This window comes from Myxocyprinus asiaticus, chromosome 7 (assembly GCF_019703515.2).
Source record: "Myxocyprinus asiaticus isolate MX2 ecotype Aquarium Trade chromosome 7, UBuf_Myxa_2, whole genome shotgun sequence".
Classification (NCBI taxonomy): domain Eukaryota; kingdom Metazoa; phylum Chordata; class Actinopteri; order Cypriniformes; family Catostomidae; genus Myxocyprinus; species Myxocyprinus asiaticus.
This window is the reverse complement of record NC_059350.1, coordinates 44604151-44630663: the sequence shown is the minus strand read 5'-3', so window position 1 is coordinate 44630663 and position 26513 is coordinate 44604151. Positions and strand designations below refer to the sequence as shown.

General features: G+C 37.0%; 1 protein-coding gene across 1 annotated transcript in view; it reads right to left on the bottom strand.

The window, feature by feature from the left end:
* The window catches only part of sdk1b (sidekick cell adhesion molecule 1b), a 316455-nt gene that overhangs the window by 1349 nt on the left and 288593 nt on the right, over positions 1-26513 (bottom strand). Inside the window, exons 32-45 of the mRNA XM_051702261.1 lie at positions 22122-22225; positions 20281-20351; positions 19174-19306; positions 17872-17928; positions 17331-17432; positions 13982-14097; positions 12129-12315; positions 9691-9828; positions 9411-9572; positions 7458-7583; positions 5702-5866; positions 5072-5209; positions 3290-3410; positions 2330-2459 (exon numbers count right to left, since the gene is read on the bottom strand). Of these exons, the coding sequence (XP_051558221.1) occupies positions 2330-2459; positions 3290-3410; positions 5072-5209; positions 5702-5866; positions 7458-7583; positions 9411-9572; positions 9691-9828; positions 12129-12315; positions 13982-14097; positions 17331-17432; positions 17872-17928; positions 19174-19306; positions 20281-20351; positions 22122-22225 (1750 nt within the window). The remainder of the gene's footprint in view (positions 1-2329; positions 2460-3289; positions 3411-5071; positions 5210-5701; positions 5867-7457; positions 7584-9410; positions 9573-9690; positions 9829-12128; positions 12316-13981; positions 14098-17330; positions 17433-17871; positions 17929-19173; positions 19307-20280; positions 20352-22121; positions 22226-26513) is intronic.

Here is a 26513-nt window from a genome sequence, read left to right as displayed (position 1 = left end):
ACACATTGGTTTGGAGAATGCATCACGCAAACATTTTTGATTACTGATGCTCTTGTGGACATAAACAATTTGCAGGTGTAATTTATTCTGAAAGTGTCCAATAATTGGGGCGTTATGGAGATAAAGTGAGTAGGATTTAGCTGGTCATATGATCTCAACATGGCAGCCACCATGAAGGGGCAACCCACCTTTAGTAGAATAAAAAGTCACTGATATGACTGGAGTCTTACTTCATCTCATGTCATTTTAAACATTTGTCAAAAGTACTATTCATTTCCTTCCATATAAAATATTTGAGTGGAAAAAATTAATTAGTGCACTTTTACTTTTTTGGAGAATACAGTACTTTAAGCAACTCACATTACACAGAAGTTTTAAATGGTAAGCCATTTTTACACATGAAACCCGTTATATTGTAGTAAAACTGCTGGATTGCCTTTTCTGTTAAAGGCACCGCATTTGGGGGCATGGGTATCTCAGTGTGTATTGATGCTGACTACCACCCCTGGAGTCACGAGTTCGAATCCAGGGCATGCTGAGTGACTCCAGCCAGGTCCCCTAAGCAACCATATTGGCCCGGTTGCTAGGGAGGGTAAAGTCACATGGGGTAACCTCCTCGTGGTCGCTATAATGTGTGGTTCTCGCTCTCGGCGAGTTGTGCGTGGATGCTGCGGAGAATAGCGTGGGCATCCACACACGCTACGACTCCACGGTAACATGCTCAACAAGCCACGTAATAAGATGCGATTGACGGTCTCAGACGCGGAGGCAACTGAGATTCGTCCTCCACCACCCGGATTGAGGCGAGTCACTATGCCACCACGAGGACTTAGAGTGCATTGGGAATTGGGCATTCCAAATTGGGGAGAAAAAAAAAGGCGGTGCATTTGCCATTCACACATGCAATGACTTTCAGTCTTTTATGATAAAAAAAAAAAGACCAAAAAATTCTGTTCTGCTACTATTCACACTAGGGCTGTGTCTATACAATCAAATATCAATATATTGCGATTCTTTTTCTCATGATATCATATCGATAATTTAGATCTATGTATCGATATTTATATTCAACTATTTGTGTATTCATCTCATGTAAACACACAACAAAATTGGCACACTGTTACTTCCAAATAGATTTAATGAGCTCACCAAGTGACAAAAACGTGATGTTTCGAGCTACATGTTCTTCATCAGACATCACTATATAACTGAAATACACCCAAATGAAATTTGTAACCTAGTCAAACTATGATATTGTGATGTATTGCAATATATCGAATCGTGACATGTGTATTGCAATACGTATCGTATTATGTGGTTCCATGGAATACCCAGCCCTAATTCACACATCAGCACCAAAATGCTGTTAAATTCTGTGATAAGTAGCTTTCAAATAAAAAAAAACATGGCAAGGTATGACTTATTTGTATCTGAATGTTTACATTCTCTTTTGTTCAGGGTTGGATGTAATCCAGTTACAACGTTATTAGTTACTGTAATAGTTACTTTTTTGTCAAAAAAGTATTGCAATGAATTACATTTTAAATTCTCGTAATCAGATTACATTTAGTGACTTTAATTACTTTTAAATACATTATAGGGTTATGCTGATTTCTACTATATTATTTATGAAGAGTACATGAATTATGGCCTAGTAATGAGTCATTGTGAAGGAAATATGAGGTGCTGAGTGTATGACTTGTGTGTAACAATGAACAAGAAAGAAATATAGACATTTTGAATTTGTTGAGCGGAAAAGTGTTTTAGAAAGTAACTTAAAAGTAAAGTAATTACTTCTGTGATTACTTTTTCCAAACTAAGCCATTAGTAAAGTAATCTGATTACAAATATAGAGAAATAATCAGTTATTTGTAGTGGATTACTATGTTTAAGTAACTTACCCAACACTTGTTATGTTGTTGATAGTTTTACATTTATGTGACCCAACGACATTGTATTCGACAACTTCAAATGGAACTGACAAACTGCATTACTAATGTTTATGCAAATCCAAAGCAGACTTCTAGCGTCAACACGTCCTGACCTTGTACATGCTATAACCATTAATCTTACGGCTTTCTTCACACATAGCATCAAAACAGAACATTTCTGGTAATGTTACAACTTATCATTATGGAAAATTGCCAAAGCGGATTAACCGCTTTTTCCCAACAGGTGCTGGTGCTAATTTTCCAGAAAAGGCTGTGTTTGTGAAAGCACCTGTAGGCGTCTCTATATAAACTTCTTCATATCCCCAATAAAAGTCCTTTATTGAATATCAGGCAAAATGTGAAAGAGGTTTAGTCATAGTATTGGTGTAGGTGTATACCTCGGACTCAGAGAGCTCTGTGGGTTTCTCTGTGAGGGTGGTGCTCTCTGTTAAAACAGCCCCATTGTAGTTGTTGCAGATGTCTTCATCAGAGTAGTGGAGCCCACCTGGACTGGGCCGTGGCGGAGATCTGTGAACCAAACACTAGAGTTAAAATTCCAACATTTACCCATTTAAAATAGATTAATCCCAAATTAATTTTAGTGGATGTATAAAAGTCAATTCCCAGGTGTTCTTACACAGGTGTTCTTGCAAGGTAACAACAAATGTAGTACATCACATTAACTATGGACATGCTCCACTAATGTCCAAATACTCTTTGAGGACACTTTAAAGATGCACTCAGTATTTTTGTTTAAAAAGTTTTACTCCTAAAGAAGTGAATAATAATTTTAAAATATGTTTATATGTTTAAAGAATCATGCACACTCACATAAAATGAAGACTCCAGTCATATCAGTAATCTTATAAAAGCTTTTTGTTTTATTCTACATTGAGAGGGTGCCCTAATGGGGGCTGCAATGTTAGGAGCACATGACCAGCCGACTCGCTACTCGCTTCATCTCAGTAACTGCCTTGTTATTGGACACTTTCACTCATGGATTAAATGAATCATGGCCAACTGAATAGTGAATTTCTATAATGGTACTGGAAACAGAAAACTATTGCGTTTGAATGACGCTGCATCCATGCCTCTAGGTGTCAGTGTTAGTCCAAGATGACATAAACAAAAAATACTGAGTGCACCTTTATTTTTGACAAAATCTTTCTTACATTACATGTATTTTTCTTATTCAAGTTTCATACAATGAAATGAGCCACTTACACATAAAAATCCTCTACTGGAAAAGAAGAAAAATCTCGATTACTTGTCCAAAACAACCAAAATAAAAACCTTTTATACCATAGTACTTCGCATTTTACAATAATCTAACAACAGCTCTTTGAATGACACCCCACCTTGTTCCATTCTTCTTGAGGAAAGAGCTTTTCACATTCAGATGTCTGCTGTTCAGCTCTAGTGCCGTGAAGCCGCCGTTGTCAAGGGTTACAGCCTCTTCCACAGTAGAGATATGCTTTCCTGTAGAAAATATTATATTTAATTCACGTAATGACAGCAAGCACTGTGATAAATTACTTGATTAACTCTAGCCTTATCTAGTATTTTGGGAAGCCTTAATGACCCAGCTGGAGAAACTAAAAACACAGAGAATAATCCTTAAACAAAACTAGGACTTCCAGAAACTGTCCAGGAAACAAACATACTGAGGCAGAACCACAGTACAGTGATGGTATCAGATGGCAATATAATTGCTCTTTGATATATACTATGATACTATATGATTACCATTTTCGTAAAGCATGATATTTACATGGTATATGTTAAACGTATAGTTCATCCAAAACATAAAACTTCTCTCATCATTTTCTCACCCTCATGCCATCCCAGATGTGTATGAATTTTTTTCTTCTGCAAACACAAATGAAGATTTTCATCTCTGTAGGTCCACAATGCAAGTGAATAGAGTCCAAAACTTTGAAGCTCCAAAAAGCATATAAAGGCAGTATAAAAGTAATCCATAAGACTCCATGTCTTCTGAAGCTATCTAATTTATTTTGGGTGGGAACAGGCCAAAATGTAACTCACTTTTCACTGTACATCTTGCCATTGCAGTCTCTAAGCACGATCATGATTTCAAGCTCGATTACACTTCCTAGTGCTTGACGCATGCACAGAGTGCTAGATGACGCTAGGAAGTGTAATCGAGCTTGAAATCACGATCGCCAAGGAGACTGCTGATGTCAAGATTTATCATAAAAAGGTGTGTGTGTGTGTGTGTGTGTGTGGGTGGGTGGGGGGGGGGTGGGGTTGTTGGGGTGCAATACGGCGGCCTCCTAGTTTGCCTATGCCTAGAAAAGGCCCTGTCTGTTCTCACCCAAAACTAATTGGATTGCTTCAGAAGACATAGATTAAACCAATGGAGTCATATGGAATACTTTTATGCTGCCTTTGTGTTTATTTGAGCTTCAAAGTGTTGGTCACCATACACTTACATTGTACTGAACTACAGAGCTGAGATTATTCTTCTAAAAATCTTCATTTGTGTTCTTTAGAATAAAGAAAGTCATGCACCATGGTGCCTTTTAGTGAATGAGGGATTAATTATTATTAATATAAAATAAACATAAAATAAAAGGCTATAATTGCCTACAATTATCATACTGTTTCTATGTGTAGTTTTTGCAGTTTTTTTACCTATTGCTATAGTTTTCACTGCAAAGTAGATTAAAGTTGATGTGTGTATATTCAATGTTAAAAGTCTTTCTTGTATTCCCAGTTTAATCTGTAGTCAACTATAAATAAGCAATTTGTAGTTTGATTTCACCTAAAAGTGTAACACTTTGTCTCTGAGACGCTATTAAAACATTCCTCTGTTTGTATGAGTGGCCAGTCCAGCAAAACACAGCAACACTTGGCTTGTCCAATAGCTTGAGTTTGGGGCGGGACTTTTATTTTTGTATAACCAATGGAAGACAGAGGGAGTTTTCTGGAATCAATTTGAAAACAGCGATTATTTTTGCAGATCTGTTTAATGACCTTTGTGTCACAGAAATTACACACTTTAGTTTTATGGATACTTAAGAATTTTAATTTAGTACATGACACATGTATTATGTTCATAATAATCATTATATTGGTATATTATTATACAATATACTACTATTATTATACAGTCTTACCTGTGCCACAGCTCCTGTACTTCTTGTTCTGTCCGAGCAATAGCAGACCAAACACAACCATCAGAATGAGAATGAGGCTGATCAGCGCCATGACGATCAGGAACCACCACTCATCATAGAAGGGCGTTTCAGACAGAGCTACGACAACAAAGCAGAATATTTCAGAAAAATGCATCTTATTGTCATACTATTATTGACTTTTTGTATATAACATCCCAGAAAATTATGCCTGACAGCTACAGCTCTTAACAGATTATTAATATTTGAAAATAATGTAACAGTGCTGTAAAATTTAAAAGCACTTTGTAAAGGATCATAGCACAATTTTCTGTTTCTTCCTCCGCTTTTAGATGTGGGAACGTTTAGCTGTTTGACACTAGATGGCAGTAGAGGCTGCAAAATGAGTCCAAAGGTCCACACAGAAATCAAACACTTTTCATCAACTGAAACTTTACACTCCACAATCTCTGGAGTTTTTCAGAATGGAATGCTAATGTAATACATATAAAAACAGAACATAAAAGTCCAATTTAGTGCCATGCTCTACCAGTTGAGCTACTTCTAATAAACAAATGCTTTATAAAAACTGGTCAAAAATACTCTAGTTCTCTGAGATAAGAGGAATATTACCAGACATGGCAGTAGAAGGTGGGCTGGGATTCCCATAGCCGAAGCTATTGACGGCGATGACACGGAATTCATAGGCCACACCTGAGCGTAGGCGGTCCAGACTAATGGTGTACGAGAAGCTTCCAGGTGGGAGATGCTTGACAAATGTGTCCCATAAACCTTCATCTGGAGATGCAGGATTTCAAAAGATGGAGGAGGAGTAATTGGATGCCACACAGGGAAAGAAAGATGGAAGAAGCGAGAAGAAGGTTAGTTGAGAATAAGCCTAGTTTAAAAAGATGGTGTAATTACAGTGATTCTCAAGCTAGGGAATGTTAGCATCAGTCACCATTCATTTCCATCGTATCTTTTTTGTTTTTCTCCATTTAATGTATGCGAATGGTGACTGAGGCCCATTCTGCCTAACATCTCCTTTTGTGTTCCATGGAAGACAAAAAGTCATACAGGTTTGAAACGACATGAAGGTGAGTGAATGATGACAAAAGTTTCATTTTTGGGTAAACTATTCCTTTAATAATAATAATATGGCTAGGAAAATGTTGACTTTGTGAAGGTTCCAGGGGGTTCTTAGAAATAATAAAGTCAACATATTAAAACTACTCATGAATAATCATGATTTTTTTTTTTAGCTCCTGTTTAAGGAAAGAACTGTTTGCATGTTTTATTTGTTTGTTTGGATGACAATTGTAGCCAACCTAGTCTCACACATTGAACGTTACTATAACTACATTTTTGCAAACTGAGTTTTACGTGCCTCGTACTACATTTTGCCGCAGTTTCCTGGTGAAATGAACACTAGAGGTGCTACAACAACTGTGTGTTTTATTTACTTTCAACAACGGAGTACAATGACTTATTTTTCACTCTATTACTCACACACTGCTATGTTATGATATCAAAACCCTTTTACTCTGACGCATCATTTAATTTTTTTTTTACGCTTGTATTACAGACCCACCTACATTTACACACTAATTCCAATGTGATTAGCTTCTGCGGTAGCTCACCTAATAGAGTGCTGAACTTTGGACTTGGAAGACTGCAGTTCAAGCCCAGTCAAGGACGCAAGCTGACATGTAAGACTAAAGTGTCATAAAAGCGACATATGACGTGGTTGCTTCAGAAAATGTGCTTTTCATGTCACATTTGCTTTTAAAACACTATCGATTATGTTAAGGCGTTGGTTTAGGGTAAGGATATCTGTTTTGTTCACCTCTCATCTGCTTTTAAGACACTATTGTTTCGGTTTATGTTAAAGCTTTAGGTTAGGAAAGTATGTTTTACTCATTAAAATCTTTATCTAAAATTCACCTTAAAAAACCATGTCCGATTACAACATCATTTCACTCGCTTTTGGCGCCCCCCGTTGGAACTTTTGATTTGCAAAAATGTGGCCATGGTCACGTAATTTTCATGAGATCAGGCTGATTGTAGCAAAATATATGTTCTACTAGGTGAGTCTGGTTTTCTTTACCCACAGTTTAGAATGTTTTTTGTTTTAGTTTTTTTGGTGTAAAAGTGACTGATAATATTAACAATAATGCTAAATTATATAAAGGATAACATGAGTTAAAAAACACTTTTATGGTTTGATGTCAGAATATGAAGGGGTAGTTGAGCCTTATTTAGGGGGAGTGCATACTATAAGATTGGGAAACACTGCTGTTACAAATGAGAAAAAAGAAATGGCCATGAAAAATTCAAGGGTAAATTTGAAGTAATGGCAAAAAAAAGTGCACTTAGGGCCACTGATTACCTGATGGACGAGATTCAATGACATATCCTGTGACAGGCCCCGCCCCTTCAGCACCCTCTGTCCAATGAAGTGTCAAAGCTGATGCTGACTTTGTGATTGACGTCTGCAAGGGCGAACCAGGCGAGCCTATAAAATATAAGGCACATTAGAACTAAATTCTGAAAATGCTTTCTGAACAATCAATAACGTAAAAAGCAGCTCCTAAAAATGGATCTGGCCATTATTATCAATCATAATGTGTCAGAGTGAAACACAGGCCTCAAACATCAGGCTGAGGGATGGAAATTATGACTTTTTTATTATTTAAAAATTCTTTAAAAGGATTTCCTCCTCTTTCAACTTAAAAACTGACAGCTCAATCCATTGGAAAGTTGTTTAGATTTCATAAAGGTCATACTGAAGCCGTAGGGATACACCCTCTTCAAAACATGTTCTTTATTGGTTACCTTACAACATTCACATCCACTATACTGTTAACACTCTTCATTTCCCACAAATCCTTTCACCTTTTAAATATACTAGATGATCCTAAATGTCATGTGATTCAATTTACTTGTTCCCAGTCTTTTGTGTGCCGATGATAAATCACCAACCAAAATAGTCGCAACACTAAGAAAAATTGTCAAGAAGTATCGTGGTATTGCCATGTTTTTTATTTATTATTATTTTATTTTTTTAAATAACACTATAACACCATGTTTTTTGGACATGTCCTATAACACTATGGTATTCTATTAAGCACCTTGGATTACCATGTAAATGTAAAAGCTACTAAGAAAACAGTGCCAAAATGTACCATTACCATGTTTTTTTAATTTTATTTTTATTAGCAAGTACCATGGTAATATCATGTTTTTTGGACATGTACCATAGTAATACCATAGTATTCAATGGAGTACTTTGGAGTACCATAAGAAAAAAGTGCCGAAAAGTATCATTACCGTGTTTTTTTGGACAAGTACCATGGTAATATCATGTTTTTTGGACACGTACCATAGTAATACCATGGTATTCTATGTATCACCTTAAAGCACAATGTAAATGCCATGGCATAAGTGTATATTCATATTTTTAATTATTTAGTACCATGGTAACAGGGTCAGAAATTAAAAGTAGGAACTCCAAAAAAGTTGGGAGAAAAAAATGAATTCCTCCATTTCTTATTTGTATATATCTAATATATTGATTAATATTCTAATTTGTGCCTAGGGATAAACATTATGCCATAACATGATTTGATTTTGATTTACATGCATAGGTAACAGCTTATCTGATTATTCAGACTAAATATGTCATAAAGCATGACACAGTATATTTTTGTACGGTTACAAAAAATTTGCCTAACTTTGCAAATTTGCAACATTTACTATTTAATGCAAAATTAAATTTCTTACACTGCATGACACTGCGACAGTTCTTGTAAGGGCTCTAAATTCCGGCAAATTACAAGAAAGCTAATACTCCATTGATCAATCAGAATCATCAGCACCTACATTAATGAACTACATCTACTCTGAAGAACATTCTAAACTTGTCTACATAAGGCCCAGTGTCCTGCCGCAATGAAGGCATTGTATCTTGAAAATGTGCTATTATTCACAGGCCATATAAAATCACATTCTAATTACAGTGCACTAATCAAACCATGGCCTTATTTTCATTTCCATCTCCAACTAGTTTTAAGCTTTGAAATTATAAAGGACATTGCTGAAATGGCGTCTTCCTGCTGGGTTACAGGATGTGAGGCCATAATGGTGTTTTAAAAAGCACTAGTAAGATACAGTACTTTAACCATTCTACAATTAATTGAATACTAAGAAAACCTCCAGCTGAAATCTTGTTTCTGTAATTGCAGTGGATATTTCTTTTTCATCCAATCACTGTGGAATTTATTACGCATGATATTTTGCATTATTGTCCATTATTATTCAGTATGTTCATAGTAGGTCATACCCTCCACTGGTCCTGCGGTGATATTTGCTTCCAGTTCGGGTCCGTAACCGATGGTTCTGGCCTGAACTTTGAATCGGTAGACTACGCCCCTCATCAGGTCTCGAACCTTCAGCCAGCGCTGCCAGTTCCCTTTGATATCCACTGTTACGGTTTTACTGACACCTGCCAAATGAAAGGTCACAGTAGAGTGTTTGTGGAAAAAGTGGAATAAAGTTTCGACTTTTCTTTAGGGGATACAGTATATGCATTACTGTTTGAATATTCTCTTCCTTCTGCTCACCATGAACTGGTGCGGTGGGCTCATAGACCACTCGGTAGCCCTCCACCACTCCGTTAGGCTGCAGAGGAACTCCCCATGACACATTCAGTGAGGTACCTGTTACCTCTGAAAATACCACATGACTGGGTGCTCCAGGAGCTTGAGAGAGAAAGAGAGTGTGTTAGTAATGCTATGTGTTAGAGGTATCAAAATAAAAAGCTTGCCCAGACATCTGTCAAGTAAAACAAATTAGTAAAATTAAGTAAAACTAACAATGCTAAAATACACACACAGTTTCAAAAGTATAGCAAGAGATGTAAACATTATAATTGTCATGAAACAAAGTTGTACTATTGGATATCATTTTACACAGATAGGGTTATTGTATCACACTTGATGATAAAGTGTAACACAAATCATGTTAACATGGATAATGTTTACATCCGGTGGCTATACTTTTGAAACGATGTGTATTTCAGCATTTATGGACTGCCTCAAACACTTCCGTTGTAAATGCCGTACTGTATCAGCAATTTTTGCTTTTTTTGTGTGTGTGTGTGTGTGACTATTTGCACTAGGTATAAATAGCACCTGCCACACAGCATGGCTATTTGCACTCCAATAGTCTGATGAAAACACAGAAATTAAAGACAAACTGCACCCCAAGTGTTGCTGCAATGGTGCAGTGTGTTAAGACAGCACAGGTGTACTTTTTCCATGCGGACGACCCAGGTTCGAATCCCACTTTTGCCCATCCACTTTCCTATCACCACTCTTAATATTTCCTTTAATACTACTTAAAATAATAAATAAAAATTTAACTAAAGGTTGATTTCCTCACAGTAAGTTGGTCAAGGTGAATGTCGGGAGTTGAGAGAAATGTTTGATCAAGGTAAAATTAACCATGTTTTGCTATAGTAATGTTGTAGTAACCATGTTTTTGGCAGAAACCATAGTTTTAATGCAATTAACCCTGGTGTTACTACAGTAATATGGTGTTAATATAGTAACCATGTTTAATTTTGTGGCTACTATGATTTTATTACAAAATACCATGGTGAAACTATAGTTAATGTAGTAAACCATGGTTCATTTTTGTAAGGGAAGGTAAGAGTTAGGTTTAGGGGTAGAGGTTGTCATACCAGTTACCTTTTAAAAGCTCTTTTATTCTACGTGGAGCAGGGACGCCTCATGGGGACTGCCATGTTAGCATCACATGACCAGCGTAATACTACTCGCTTAATCTCAGTAACTGCCCTGTTGTTGGATACTTTTATTCATGGATTAAATTATTCCTAGTTTACTATGCATAGTGAATTTCTACAATGGCATTGGTAACTGAAAACTACTGTGTTTGCTTGATGCAGCATCCAAGCCAATAGGTGTCAGTGTAATCCATACTTTGATATAGTTAAAAATTTACTGAGTGCAACTGTAAATGAGCTTAACTTGCATTGAACTTGGAACATTTCTTAAAAGTGGATTAAATTAAAGATGGATTTACTGAAGCACAACAAGCTGTCAGCACACAAATTAAAGGATTGCCACAAAAATATATATAATGTTTTTTTTTAAATAAATAAATCCAGAAACATAAGTCAACCTCACCAACCAACTAGTTGGTTGCTGGACAACCATCATGACCCATCCCTACTAACAACCACCCAGAACCAGTGTTGGGTGTAATCCAATTAAAAAGTAATTAGTTACTGTAATTCAAGTTAACTATAATTACTTTTTAGTCAAAAAAGTAGTGAAATGGATTACATTTAAAATTCTTGAAATCAGAATACTGTTACTGACTTTCAATTAATTTAGTTACTTTTAAGTAGGGTTATGCTTATATATTTATATAAGCATAACCCATGGCGCTTTCTATCACGTGGCGTGTTACTGCGAAGACATAGCACGTGTGGAGGCTCACGTTATTCTCTGCGGCATCCACGCACAACTCACCATGCGCCCCAATGAGAGTGTAAACCACATTGTAGCGACCACGAGGAGGTTTTGCTATGTGACTATACCCTCCCTAGCAACCGGGCCAATTTGGTTGCTTAGGAGACCTGGCTGGAGTCACTCAGCAAGCCCTGGATTCAAACTCACGACTCCAGGGGTGGTAGTCAGTGTCTTTACTCGCCGAGCTACCCAGGCCCCCAGTAATTTTTAGTGGATTCATATGTTTAGTAACTTAGGTGCTTGTTGGATATTATCAGTCTGTGCACCATTACTTCAGTCTGTGTACTATTTATCTCAGTTACAGCCTGCATTGTTCAATCAAACCTATATTTCTCTATGCCAAAGCTTTGGGGTGTCTTAATTGGGAAAATAGCAACAGGCTCCACATTCTGTGATATAATGGAAGCACTAATACCAACAGACTGACACAGTTTGACAATGTTTTGGACGTGAGATTCTCGGTTGGCTCCTTGTGAGTGTAACAGGGCCACAGCGGTACTCACCAGCCTGCAGGGTGCGTCCTTTCCGGGCTGCACTGAGCGGCCCATCCCCCGCTGTGTTAAATGCAGACAGTTGCACGTGGTAAGTTGTGTAAGATGTCAGGTTCTTCAGGTGTACAGATGTTTCTGGAGCAAACAAAACCAGTTCCATCTCGGTCTCATTCTGTTTGTCCTTTTCCCAATAATGGATCTGTGGAAAGAAGTAAATGACAGATTTACAGGAAAAGTTCATGCAAAAATGAAAATAATGAAAATTCTGTCATTATTCGCTCACCCTCATGTCGTTCAAGCTTGTATGATCAATAAAACAGTTCATACTGACCATGTCTGTCAAGCATGAAAATGGCCTATATAACTTATATTCTAATAAAACTCTGTATTCCAAATCAATACAGCTTTGTTTTGAAGAACAGATAGAAATAATTATTAGCATCTAGACTGTGTTTCAGTCAAGAATTAAAAAATGGCATGCCATGTACAGGTACTACACATGAGAGAGCCATTTTGATGTGAATGATGTTGATGTGGAATTTTTGCATCTGGACACAAATGTAGGGTAAATGGGAGCTTTGATTCAGGTGAAGATTATCAATGAATAAAGACTTAAATTTCAGTCTGTTCCTCGCACAAAGTTATTGTATGTCTTCAGAAGACTTGGAATATAGCGCAAAAGTCGTATGGACTTCTTTTATAGTACATTTATGGTGCTTTTTTGTCTTTTTTGAAGCTTGACCGATGTGCTCACTATAAACTGTTATTGAATGGCAAGAGCTGCCTAAAAAATCTACTTTTGTGTTCCACGCAAAGCACATAAGCACATGAGGTTGAGTAAATAATGAAAGTTTTCCTATTTGGGTGAACGATACCTTTAAATATGCAAATAAACAAACAAATACACACCAAAATAAGATTTGAATGAATTATGACTAACTGTGAATGGATATTTTGTTGTCAAAACAGAAGGATTTATAACCAGTTTCTTGTCAAATGTCTAAATAAGACAGATGTACAGATGGTGTAAAGAGGAAAAAAAGGGAGGAAGATAATATGGTGAAATCAACAGATGACAGTGAGATAAAATAAGACAGACTGCAGATGAAGTACAGTATATTTATGCAGGTAAAAAGATGGACTGCCAGATTGATTTTGGAAATATTTTTTATCCAGGTTAATGTCAGGACTCGCAACCGAATAAACAACTGTGGAATATATGTATATTGCCCCTCTAGTCATGTAATGTGCCAATTTAATGTGAAATACATAGGGGCGAATTCACTTAACAGCTGCGGCATGCATGATCAGGGATTGCGCTATGCAAATTGTGTTCGGCACAATTTTTGAGTGTGTTTCCTTCATTACCCAATTTGCAAAGTTTAGTGAATCAGGTACTAAAATAATGCAGACAGTGTGTGAAAACGCTATCAGTGGACACAATGAATTTGTGCATGGGAATTATGGACCATTTATAGTGGTGTGAATATGCATGGTACATTAATCTGACAATGAAAATACAATGAATCGAAAATTTAAAATTTAATAATAATTATTATTAATAATACCCAATGTATTACACATTCATTTCTTATCCGAAACACAATTATTGAGCAATTTACATTTGTAAAAATTCACCACTATGGTGTAAATTGTCCCTCCAACTCCATTAGTATCTTTAGCATTTTTCTGAAAATAATTGTGAATCATCTGAAAATAATCAAATCCAATCAAACAATAGTGACACCAAATTTTAGACTTCTTAATACGTTACATCATTGTGTTGCCATCAAACACACCTAATAATTTTACAGTCATTACAGATAATACTTTGCGTGTTCATGTGGATAAAACGTTATCGGCACCTTGTATCCCTGAATATTCCCGTTCTGTGTCTCTACCGGGGGAGGCTGCCATTCGATGTCCAGTTGGGTAGCAGACACAGATTTCACCTGTATGTTCTGAGGAGCCACCGAGGGAGCTACGAACACACACACACATTTAACATTTTTGGCTTGAACATCAAACCTGTACAAGTCAACAAGGGATGGAATAAGTCATAGTAAAAAAAACATAGCAGGAAAACCACTACCACTACACTATATTCATGAGTATCTGCCTCATGTAAAGGGTAAGTGACAGATGACATTTCCCTGTGGTATAATTGACAGTGACTAAAGTGAAAAGAAACAGCGGTCGAGTCATTTATTCACACACTGTAATACATATGTAGAACATATTGTAATGTGGTGGTAACTTAGTTGTATACACTGATAAGCCAAAACATTATGACCACCTGCCTAATATGCTGTTGGTCCTCCGTGTGCTGCCAAAACAGCACCGACCCGTGAAGTCATGGACTATACAAGACCCCTGAAGATGTTTTGTGGTATCTGGCACCAAGGCATTAGCAGTAGATCCTTCAAGTTCTGTAAATTGCGAGGTGGAGCCGCCATGGATCTGACTTGTTGGTCCAGCACATCCCACAGATGCTTAATCGGATTGAGATCTGGGGAATTTGGAGGCCAATACCTTGAATTCTTCATCGTGTTCCTCAAACCATTCCCGAACAATGTGTGCGGTGTGGCAGTGTGCATTATCCTGCTGAAAAAGGCCACTGCCATCAGGGAATACCATTGCCATGAAGGGGTGTACCTGGTCTGCAACGATGTTTAGGTAGGTGACACGTGTCAAATTGACATCCACATGAATGGCCGGACCCAGGGTTTCCCAGCAGAACATTGCCCAGTACATCACACTTCCTCCACTGGCTTGCAATTTTCCCACAGTGCAACCTGGTGCCATCACTTTCCTAGGTAAACGGCACACACGTACACGGCCATCCATGTGTTGTAAAAGAAAATGGGACTCATCAGACCAGGCCACCTTCTTCCACTTCTCCAGGGTCCAGTTCCAACACTGAAGTGCCCATTGTAGGCACTCTCGACGGTGGACAGGGGTCATCATGGGCACTCTGACTGGTCTGCAGCTACACACCCCCATACGCATTAGGGTGTGATGCACTGTGTGTTGTGACACATTCCTCCAGTAACCATCATTAACATTTTCTGTGACTTGTGCCACAGTAGACCTTCTGTCGGTTCAGACCAGATGGGATAGCCTTCATTGCCCTCACGCATCGATGAGCCTTGGGCGCCCAACACCCTGTCACTGGTTTGTGGTTTGTCCCTCCTCCGACCACTGTCAGTAGGTACTTACTACTGCTCACCGGGAGCACCCCACAAGCCTTGCCATTTCAGAGATGCTCTGACCCAGTCATCTGGCCATAAGAATTTGGCCCTTGTCACAGTCGCTCAGGTCTTAGTCCTGCATTCAACACGTTGACTACGAGAACTGAATGTTCACTTAACATCTAATCTACCCAGACCCTGACATGTGGCCTTGTTAGGAGATGATCAATGTTATTCGCTTCACCTGTGAGTGGTCATAATGTTTTGGCTCATCGGTGTAAGTCAAAAGAGCTCACCCCTATGTCACTGTATACGACTCGGGTTTCCCCTTCGATGTAAGTCTGTAGGATTTTCTTGGGCTGTTATCAATCGCCAGTTAGAAATTGAAGGTCCCATCGCATAGAGTATGAGTGAATGAGCAATAAAAATGGTGATGTTCACCTTAGCAAGCAACACTAATAAAATGTCCCACAAAGTTTCATGTCATGATCTATGCATGACTGTGAGCTCTATGTGTCAAATTCTTATTTTAGCTCATTCTACACTCCTATAATAAGAGATATGCAATTAAGATGGCTTTGTTGTCTTTGCGGGTTAAAGTCATGCCAAGGGAACTCTGTATTTAATAACGTGACATTCTCTCATTCATATCTTTCAGACAGGTCAGATTTGTGCACATGGCTCATTTTTTATATTATCTTAGATAATGAGCTTTCATAATGTTTTACATATCAGATAAGTTTACAGTCAAATTAGCTTTGACATGTAATATGACACTCACACACACAAATACATGATGAGGGCTGATAACGTCATATTTCTGAATGTACCCGATTTGACCTACATACAGTATTAAGGAAAGCTGTAGTATATAGGGGATAGATAATTAAAACACTTATGGCTGCACTGAAACTGCAAGGTCTAATGCACAGATCTGATATTTTGATTTTTGTCCCGTCTGTTTACTTTCAATTAAGAGATGGCTGTGACTTTGTTTATATGAATATCCAGCCAGACAAATTGGCAGTCAAAATTGGTTTGTGCTGCACAATCAGTGGGTCACGCATATAAATGAATCCACGCAGCTCCGTCCAATGGGTCACGTTGATAATTGGTCCACACTGTGCAGTTCAGTTGAGCAGTGTAATTTTGTCACACACAGCTTTTAACCAAATAATAAAGACTGTATGGTTTCAATGAAGGTTTACTGTAAAAGGTAACAAGACTGCAGATGTGAAGGACTTCAACATATCTAAAATAAACAACTAAATAAATGCATATGTGCCAATAAAAAATGCATTATGTGTCAATTTACTCCATCCATCAGTACATTTACATGTACTTTTAAAGTTGATTTCAGTCGGACCGAAACAATAAGATGTCATTTGAAAATGTTATGTAAACACTTTAGTCTGAATGGCATCGTACCAGTTGGACTAACATACTGTATCTAGGTAATGCAATTGTAGCTCGGCTTTGTCCAGCATGCATACACATTAATTTGACACGTAACAATGAAGGAAATCTTTAAATTAAGAAGGACAGTTTTATATGAGTGTTTAGATGCAGGCCAAATAACCAGATTGGAAAGTAGCCCAAATCAAATGCTGTTCACATTGCATGCAATAAGATCCTATCTGTGCCAAATATTAGTAAACAAAACTCAAAAGTTGTTGACAGTGTTAATGCAGCTATAGCCGCTCAAACAGTTTTTGTAGTTATTGCACAATTTATAAAAAAAAAATAAAAAAATTACAAAAATAAAAACACTTTGGTGTTCCCATGTTTTTTTTAATTACCATGTAAATACTATGGTATCCCTTACAAAAAAGTACCATGTTCTTTTAACATATACCATGATAATACCATGGTATTTTTAGTACTGTAAGGGTAAATTTTTGTAAGTGATATGAATATAGAAACCACCACTGTACCACCACTGTACCACACTACCGCCATCATACTTTTTTGAAGAGTTGAGCCATATGAGCGACTGTTATCTTAATAAGCTGTAAAATCATACCTGCTTCTCCCACAAACACCTCCACTGGTTTACTCAAAGGGCTCTCTCCAACAACATTAAATGCTGTCATGGCAATCTCGTAACGTCTGTACTTGCTGAGCTCTGAAAAACATCATTAAATCCATTAACATTTGTAGCGAGCAGACAAAAAATTAGGATGGAAGCAGCAGTCAAACAAAATGTTGAAGTGTGGTGAAGTGTGAATGTACTACTTAAGAGAAACACAGTGAGAGAGACCCAAAAAATTTGAAAAAGGGAATTTTTAAAACTAGGCGACAACAGAAGGAAGGAGATGTGAAGTGAGGGATGTGGAGGGACAAAACAGATTTAGATTTTCCCTTCATCACTGCAGATCATGACAAGACCAGAGGCTGAACAACAAAACATGGAGACTAGCGGAAGTGTTTGTTAGGTAGAGGAGATGAGAAGATAAAACAGGGAGTTTGAAAGCCTTCAGGCTTTAATGTAACTGTGTTAACACTTCAAAGATTAGAACTATTGAAACAGCTCAGCAATTAAAATAATATAAAAAAATACTTACGCGTTAATTCAAATTCTGTTAATGAAGGGCTGCTCACTGTTTTAAAAGTGCCCTTAGCTGTTTGAGTAGTGAAATAAACCCAGAGAGAGGAAGAGAGAGACAGAAATTATACAAGAGACACTGTTTAAAATGCCCTTGAGCACAGAAGACAAAACAGTTGTCCGTAATAGAAAGTAGAATTATACTGACAAAACATATTTATTAAAATGAAAAGTATTTTTTAGCATTGACATCATCATCATTGACAACAATAAATATAATCTGGCAAGAAACAATACAATTTGAGAGCAATAATCTTAGTTTAAGACCAAAATTCAGGCAGCAACTGTAGACAGATATACACTACCGGTCAAAAGTTTTGAAACACTTATTCATTATTATAATTTTTTTTCACATTTTAGAATAATAGTAAAGTCATCAAAACTATGGAATAACATAAATGGAACTATGGGAATTATGTTGTGACTAAACAAAATCCAAAATAAATCAAAACTGGGTTATATTTTAGCATCTTCAAAGTAGTCACCCTTTGCCTAGAATTTGCAGACATATACTCTTGACATTTTCTCAACCAGCTTCTTGAGGTATCACCCTGGGATGATTTTTAAACAGTATTGAAGGAGTTCCCATCTATGTTGGGCACTTATTGGCTGCTTTTCTTTATTTTTTGGTCCAAGTCATCAATAAAAAAAAAAAAATGAAATACATTAATATGGTGGCACATTTATATTTTTGTCTACAAAACTAATTTCAAACATTTAAGCATTCACCTTCAGATCAAAAGATTTTTAAGATCATGAGAAACATTTCAGGCAAGTGTTTCAAAACTTTTGACCGGTAGTTTATATATATATATATACATAAAAAAAATGGTCAGTTAACCCAAAAAAATGCTTCATGTGATATCTAAATTAATTGAATTAATCCAAATCAAACATATTAAACAATATTATACATGACTACAGTAGGTTACACCAGCAAAAGTATTTTAGGGTTAGATCAAATAGAAATAAATGAACAATTAATTTTATTATTAAAGCAAAACTACACTTACATTTATATGAATTTCTTTTCATTCCATTTTAATTGCACATCTATTAAAATTAAAATTCTGTATCCCATTTGCTACCTCAATTTAAAATCAGAAATTGAACTGGAATTTAAAAGAGGACAGACAGACAGAGAGACCGACAGGAAGGCAGGCAGGCAGGTAGGTAGGTAGACAGATAGATAGATCCTATAGATTGATAGATAGATAGACAGACAGACAGATAGATAGACAGATAGATTAGACATTCTAACCTCTAAACTCAGGACTCATTGTTGATTGGTTGGTTGTCATCTTTGGTTCAGCTGGGGTGTTCTCACGTGAAATCTCACGATAATACACACGGTATCCCACAAGAATCCCATTGACAGTCCCCTCCTGGGGAGGCTACAGACACAGACATATGCAGTTTCAATCAGTCTCCAAGTAGCAAACTATCGTCTAATTACTCTATTATACACAGACAATGAAATATTCACCTGACTTTTCAGTTTATGATCCATGATGATACTAAATGAAAGAAGGCTAAAGACAACTCCTCTACAGCCTGCTGCTGAATAATTAGCAGTTAGAGACAGTGACGGAAAGTAATTACTGCATAATATACATCAGCCCAGAAGACAGCACAGATCAACAGAGGACAAGTTAGCCAGCAACAGGTCAGTAGAGGCCTGATCTGGTTGTTCTCACTCACTCACTCTCGGTCTAATATGTGTTTCTCACTCTCCTATTCCATTATGGATGAGTCTATTTAGTATTTGATCAGTGTTATAGGCAAAGTTAATTAAGATGGGGTCAAAGCAGGCTGCTTTGTAAATGTATCTGTATGTGTGTGAATAGATAGAAGTACCTGAAACCATTGCTAACTAATTGAGGTTAATTAGTAAGGCTAAGAACCTTCTTGCCAAACATAATTAACATTGAGAGGGAAGCTGAATACTGAATACACAACTCTGCTATTAGACATGGTTCGAAAGTTTGACCTTCTGGCCTTTCAGTTACACCGAAAAACAGAAATAGTTCATGCCTACACACACACACACACACACATTTTTTTTTTTTTTTTTTTTTTGCTTATTAGAGTGTCATGTTTTTAGCAGAAAGCTGTTGGAATCAACTGTGAGCATTATGTGGTTCACTTGTGCACTTCATGTAAGCAGCACGATTTGCGTAGAATGATTGTCAAAAGTAGCTGCTGTTTATGAAGAGCATTTCAAATCAGTCCAATAATTTATTTAGATTAGGATGCTGCCTTAGGTAGCTAAGGTCTGCCTATGTTGACCATGGACAGCAAGGTAGGTCACAAAGGTTTGGAACAGAGGCCATATAAGAACAAAGACGTGAGCTGGATGATGTTTTACCTGCCACTGGACAATCACAGATGTTGTGGTTGAAGGTTTGACATTCAAAATGATAGGGGGTTCATCTGGTGCTAAACACAAAGAAAAACAAAATCAGTCAATCAATTAGTCCATCCATCCATCCATCCACCCTGTCTCACAACATGTGAATATGAAAGCATTTAGATGTTTTAATAGCATCTTTGATTTAAATAGGGTGACAGAGATGGCAAGTTCAATTACTGTACTTTCTTCCTGTTACTGTCTGTTTGAACTGATTCAACACTTTAATTAAAAAATCTCTTTGCATCATCACTCAAAAATAGTCACATAAGTCACTGACAAAGTATTGCTATATTGGTGCATATACACTGGTGGCCAAAATTTTGGAATAATGTAGAGATTTTGCTCATATGAAAAGAAATTGGTACTTTTATTCACCAAAGTGGCATTCAGCTGATCACAATGTATAGTCAGGACATTAATAACGTTTATTAACGAAAAAATTACTATTACAATTTGAAAAAAAAAAAAAAAAAAATGTTCAGAACTTCTTAAACTACTTCAAAGAGTTCTCATCAAAAAATCCTCCACGTGCAGCAATGACAGCTTTGCAGATCCTTGGCATTCTAGCTGTCAGTTTGTCCAGATACTCAGGTGACATTTCACCCCACACTTCCTGCAGCACTTGCCATAGATGTGGCTATCTTGTCGGGCACTTCTCACGCACCTTACAGTCTAGCTGATCCCTCAAAAGCTCAATGGGGTTAAGATCCATAACACTCTTTTCAAATTATCTGTTGTCTAATTGTTGTCTTTGTTTCTTTGTCCCCTCTAATCTTTTCTTTTTGTTTTTCTGTTTCAAAAGTGGCTTTTCTTTGCAATTCTTCCCATAAGGCCTGCACTCCTGAGTCTTCTCTTTCTGTTGTACATGAAACTGGTGTTGAGCTGGTAGAATTCAATGAAGCTTTCAGCTGACTACATGTGAGGCATATATTTCTCAAATTCTCTAACTCTAGACTCTGATGTACTTATCCTCTTATTTAGTTGTACATCTGGCCTTCCACATCTCTTGCTGTCCTTGTTAGAGCCAGTTGTCCTTTGTCTTTGAAGACTGTAGTGTACACATTTGTATGGAATCTTCAGTTTTTTTGGCAATTTCAAGCATTGTATAGCCTTCATTCCTCAAAACAATGATTGACTGATGAGTTTCTAGAGAAAGCTGTTTCTTTTGCCATTTTTGACCTAATATTGACCTTAAGATATGTCTATTGCATACTGTGGCAACTCAAAAACAAACACAATGTTAAGCTTCATTTAACAAACCAAATAGCTTTCAACTGTGTTCGATATAATGGCAAGTGATTTTCTAGTACCAAATTAGCAATTTAGCAAGATTACTCAAAGATAAGGTGTTGGAGAGATGGCTGCTGGAAATGGGGCCTGTCTAGATTTGATCAAAAATGTATTTTTTCAAATAGTGATGGTGCTGTTTTTTACATCAATAATGTCCTGGCTATACTTTGTGATCAGCTGAATGCCACTTTGGTGAATTAAAGTACCAATTTCCTTCCGAAACAGCAAAATTTGTACATTATTCCAAACTTTTGGCCACCATTGTAAATGAAAGTGATTAAATATCACTTTTCCTTTATTTAGTGTACTTGACTACAGTGGTTGTTTGGTTGAAATGGTCCCTCATATTGAAGAAAAAAACAAAACTTTCAAGCTATTTTACAGCAAATACATAATGTAAATAATATGTTAATATACATTAAAGATTATCAAAAGGTTGAAAAATATTGAGATTTTTTTTTAGCTATATTGCCCAGCCCTACTTTGCATACAGAATCTCCTATTACCATCCTGCAGGGTGGTAACTGGCTCAGTTTCCCTGCTGAAGGTGCTGTCTCCCACATCATTTGTGGCCATCATTCTAAATTTGTAAGAGGTGTATGGCTTCAGCCTACAAGAAAAGATATGCATTCCAGCACACACACACACACACACACACACACACACACACACACACACACACACTAGATCATTCTCACAATCCAAAAGAAACCACAAGAGATGCATTTTGGGTCTTCTTTTGTAAAGCATCATAAAGAGAATCTCTTGCTAACTAATTTTTTTTTTTTTTTACACTTTTTTTGTGCCATAGTTTTTGCCTTTTACCAAAAATGTCCTTTAAAATCCTTTAGAATCTTCATGAATATATTAAAGTGATCTCTGCTGAAATCCACATAGGCGATTTCCAAACTGCATTTTCGAAGTGAGTAGGGCATAGGGACGACTGGAATTTGCCCCATGTCTACTTAACCCACAATGAATTGCTCAAATACTGTGTCTCCTGCACCTTTAAGTGGACACATGACACTATGGCAACATAGCTTTGCATACTTATAGATGTATCAGGATATCTCATAATTCATTTATCATTAGTCAACTGCACGGATTTGTTTTTGTTTTTCAACCGTTTGCTTTTCAAACTTGGAGGGGACACTGGAAGGGGACACGGCAGGGGGCTTTGTGTAGCGTATATCAAAGTAGGCAATCAGGGAAACTTTGAGTGTAAGTGTATGAATGTTTGTGAGTGAGCAATTAGGGAATTAAGAATCAGGACTGTGAGGGTGGTAGTATCATTGTGAGTGTTTATGTGTGTATGTTTATAATTAGGGCGTTGAAGACGAGGACTGTTAGTGGCATTTCTGTTTTAATATCTGGAAGCACTTGCTCCTCTGAGAATCAAGATAGTTTGAACACAAACATCTTGGTACAAAACAATAATTATAAAAAGTGTGTTTTGTGTGTGTGTGTGTGTGTGTGTGTGTGTTAGAGATAGAGATAAAGAGACAAACTTTGCAATGCACGTTACCATTATACACTCACTTATCACTTTATTAGGAACAATATGATCCTAATAAAGTGCCCGACTTAGTCTTCTGTCGTTTTAGCCCATTTGCCTCAAGGTTCAACATGTTGTGCATTCTGAGATGCTATTCTGCTCACTACAATTGTACAGAGTGGTTATCTGAGTTACCATAGCCTTTCTGTCAGCTTGTACCAGTCTGGCAATTTTCCATTGACCTCTGTCATCAACAAGGTGTTTCCGTCCGCAGAACTGCCGCTCACTGGATGTATTTTGTTTTTGGACTCATTCTGCGTAAACTATAGAGACTGTTGTGCGTGAAAATCCCAGGAGATCAGCAGTTAAAGAAATACTCAAACCAGCCCGTCTGGCACCAACAGTCATGCCACAGTCGAAATCAGTGAGATAAAAATTTTTCCCCATTCTGATGGTTGATGTGAACATTACCTGAAGATCCTGACCCTTATCTCCATGATTTTATGCACTGCTGCAGATTAGATAGTCGCATGAATAAGTAGGTGTACAGGTGCTCCTAATAAAGTGCTCAGTATGTGTATACACACAAGATATGCAGGAAATTAATGGTAAGGATTGGCACATATCTATGATATAGATGTTTAAAATCAACATGAAACAGTATTCACAACCAATGTTGGCAATCCCAAGCCTTTCACTAGCGATAATCTTGATGCTTATGATTTGGATCATTAAATGTCAGGGTTAGGCATGTACTATATGACATGGGTAATTAAATGGAAAGGCATTTGGTTTGTGGGTAATCGAGTGGTACTGAATTCAGAAATATTCCAAAGATTCCATCATATCTCTGTTCTCTTACCCAACAGAAAACTGCTGTGAAGTATTCCTTACATTCTCAGAATTTCTATACCCAACAGAATTAGGGAGACAAGCTTTTCGGTATTCTGCCCCCTGTGATTGGAACACTCTACAAAATGATTTAAAGATAAAAAGGCTGGTGTCAATGTGTACTTTTAAATATCTTATTCGAGAATTTGAGAAAGACATATCAATTTGCAAAAGTTTTTAAATATTTTTTTCTCTTTTAACTTCTTTGAGAATGTATTTTTTATTTGTATTTGTATCGTTATATGTTATTTAAGACTGTAAACATCTTCGGCTGCCTGTCTTGGCCAGGACACTTCTGTAAAAGAGATTCTTACACTAAATAAATAGGTTGAGAAGGATGGTGATATGGGGAAGCATCTCCTGAAGTGCTTCAGCACAATAAATCCTTCCCCTTGATGCATAGGGACATTCAAAGACGTGAACGAAAAAGACAGAATGAATCAGAAAACTGATGATGAGAAGAACAGGCAAGAGAGAAAAAGAGAGCTGCAGTATTGCAGATACTGTTAGTAAGTGGGCAGAGCTGAATGGATGTGATTAAACATCAGGCCACCTGATGGTCAGTCTGATTATGATTGCAGTTTGCTTCAGCCAAGCTCTCCCTCTCTTACTATTTCTCTCTTTTTTCCTCTCCACGATGTCTTAACAGTGTCTCACTGGATGTCTATAATATAAAGAGTACTACATGTTTTGAAGAGCTTCAACTGTGAGTTGCTTCATATGGACCCCTCCTCTCACCCTTACAAAAGTGTACCTTGGTGGTACAATAATACAGTGATGGTACAGTATCAGATGGTAATACCATGTTACTTTGATATACACCCTGGTATTAAATGTTTTACTGTATTTACTGTATATACAATGGCATTTACATGGTACCACCAAGGTACTTTGACAGATACCATGGTAATACCATGATATATGTGAAATAATAATGGTATTATCAAGGTATGAAAAAAAAACAAAAAAACTAAAGTAATATTTTTGGTAATACTGTACCATGGTACAAGAAAAAAAATAAATACAAATAAAATAAAACATTGTAATGCCATGGTACATGTCTAAAAATCAAGATACCACCATGGTACATTTCCAAAAAATTGGTATAACCATGGTACATGTCCAAAAATCAAGGTAATACCATGGTACTTGTCCAAAAAGCATTGCATTGAATGGTACCACTAAAGTACTTCGACAAATTCCATGGTACTGTAAATGTAACCATGGTACCACAATGGTCCTTATCCAAAAAAAAACAAGTTTTGTATTGTCATGGTAATTTCCTAAAACATTGTATTACCATGGTATATTTCCTAGATACATGGTATTACCATGACACATTTTCTAAAAATATGGTATTACCATGGTATATTTCCTTTAAAAAATGGTATTACCATGGTACATGCCCAAAAACCATTGTAATAGCATGGTAATTTCCCAAAACATGGTATTATCATAGTACATGGTTTAGGGTGATACATGTACAAAAAACATTGTATTACCAATTCACCTTGATACATTTCTAAAAAAGCACGAAATTATCATGTTACATTCCCTAAAAACATGGAATAACCATGGAACATTTTCTGAAAATATGGTATTTCCTAAAAACATGGTAATACCATGGTATATACCCAAAGGTAAATTAATAGAAATACCATATTTCATATCTGAAAAACATTAGATTTCTATGGTACATGTGAAAAAACATGGTACTACCATGGTTTGCATAAATAAATAAATAAATAAATAAATAAAAACATTGCATTGTATGGTACCACCATGGTACATTTCCTAGAAAAAGTATCATCATGGAACATGTCTACAAACCACTGTAATACAATGTAAATTTCCTAAAACATAGTATTACCATGGTACATTTTCTAGATGCATGGTATTACCATAGTCCATTTTCTAAAAATATGGTATTACCATGGTGTCGTGATCCTGCCATTTTGGTCTGGTTTTATTCATTACAGTTTCCTCCACCTCTCTCTCAGGTTGTCCATGTGCTTTTGTTTTCCTCCTTCCCTTGTGTTTCCCACGGGTGCTGCTCAGCAGCGCAATCAGCATTGTCATGACAGCACTGATTTGTGCTGCTTGTGATTATTGGCAGCACCTGTGTTCAGTCTTCCCTTCCTCTTTATATTCTCTCCTTTGTCTTGTCTTCCCCATCAGATCGTTGTGTTATGTTCAGTCTCTAGTTCCAATCGTGTTGTTTGTATCCTGTCCAGTTATCCAGTCAGTTCCTTTTGTCTTGTTGTTTTGTTTCCTGTTTGGTTTAGTTTTCCTTGCCGGTTTGTTTTCAGTTTTATTATTTTCTTATCTTTTATTTCTCCCTCGTGAAATAAAAGATTTTTCTCAGCCTGTGCCCTCGAACACAGGCTGAGACAGGGCCATGGAGGCCGTTCCCCTGTCTCAGCCTGTGTTCGCGGCCACAGAGGCCATTCCCCAGTCTCTGCTAGTGCTCACTGCCATGGAGGCCATTCCCCAGCCTCTGCAAGCACTCACG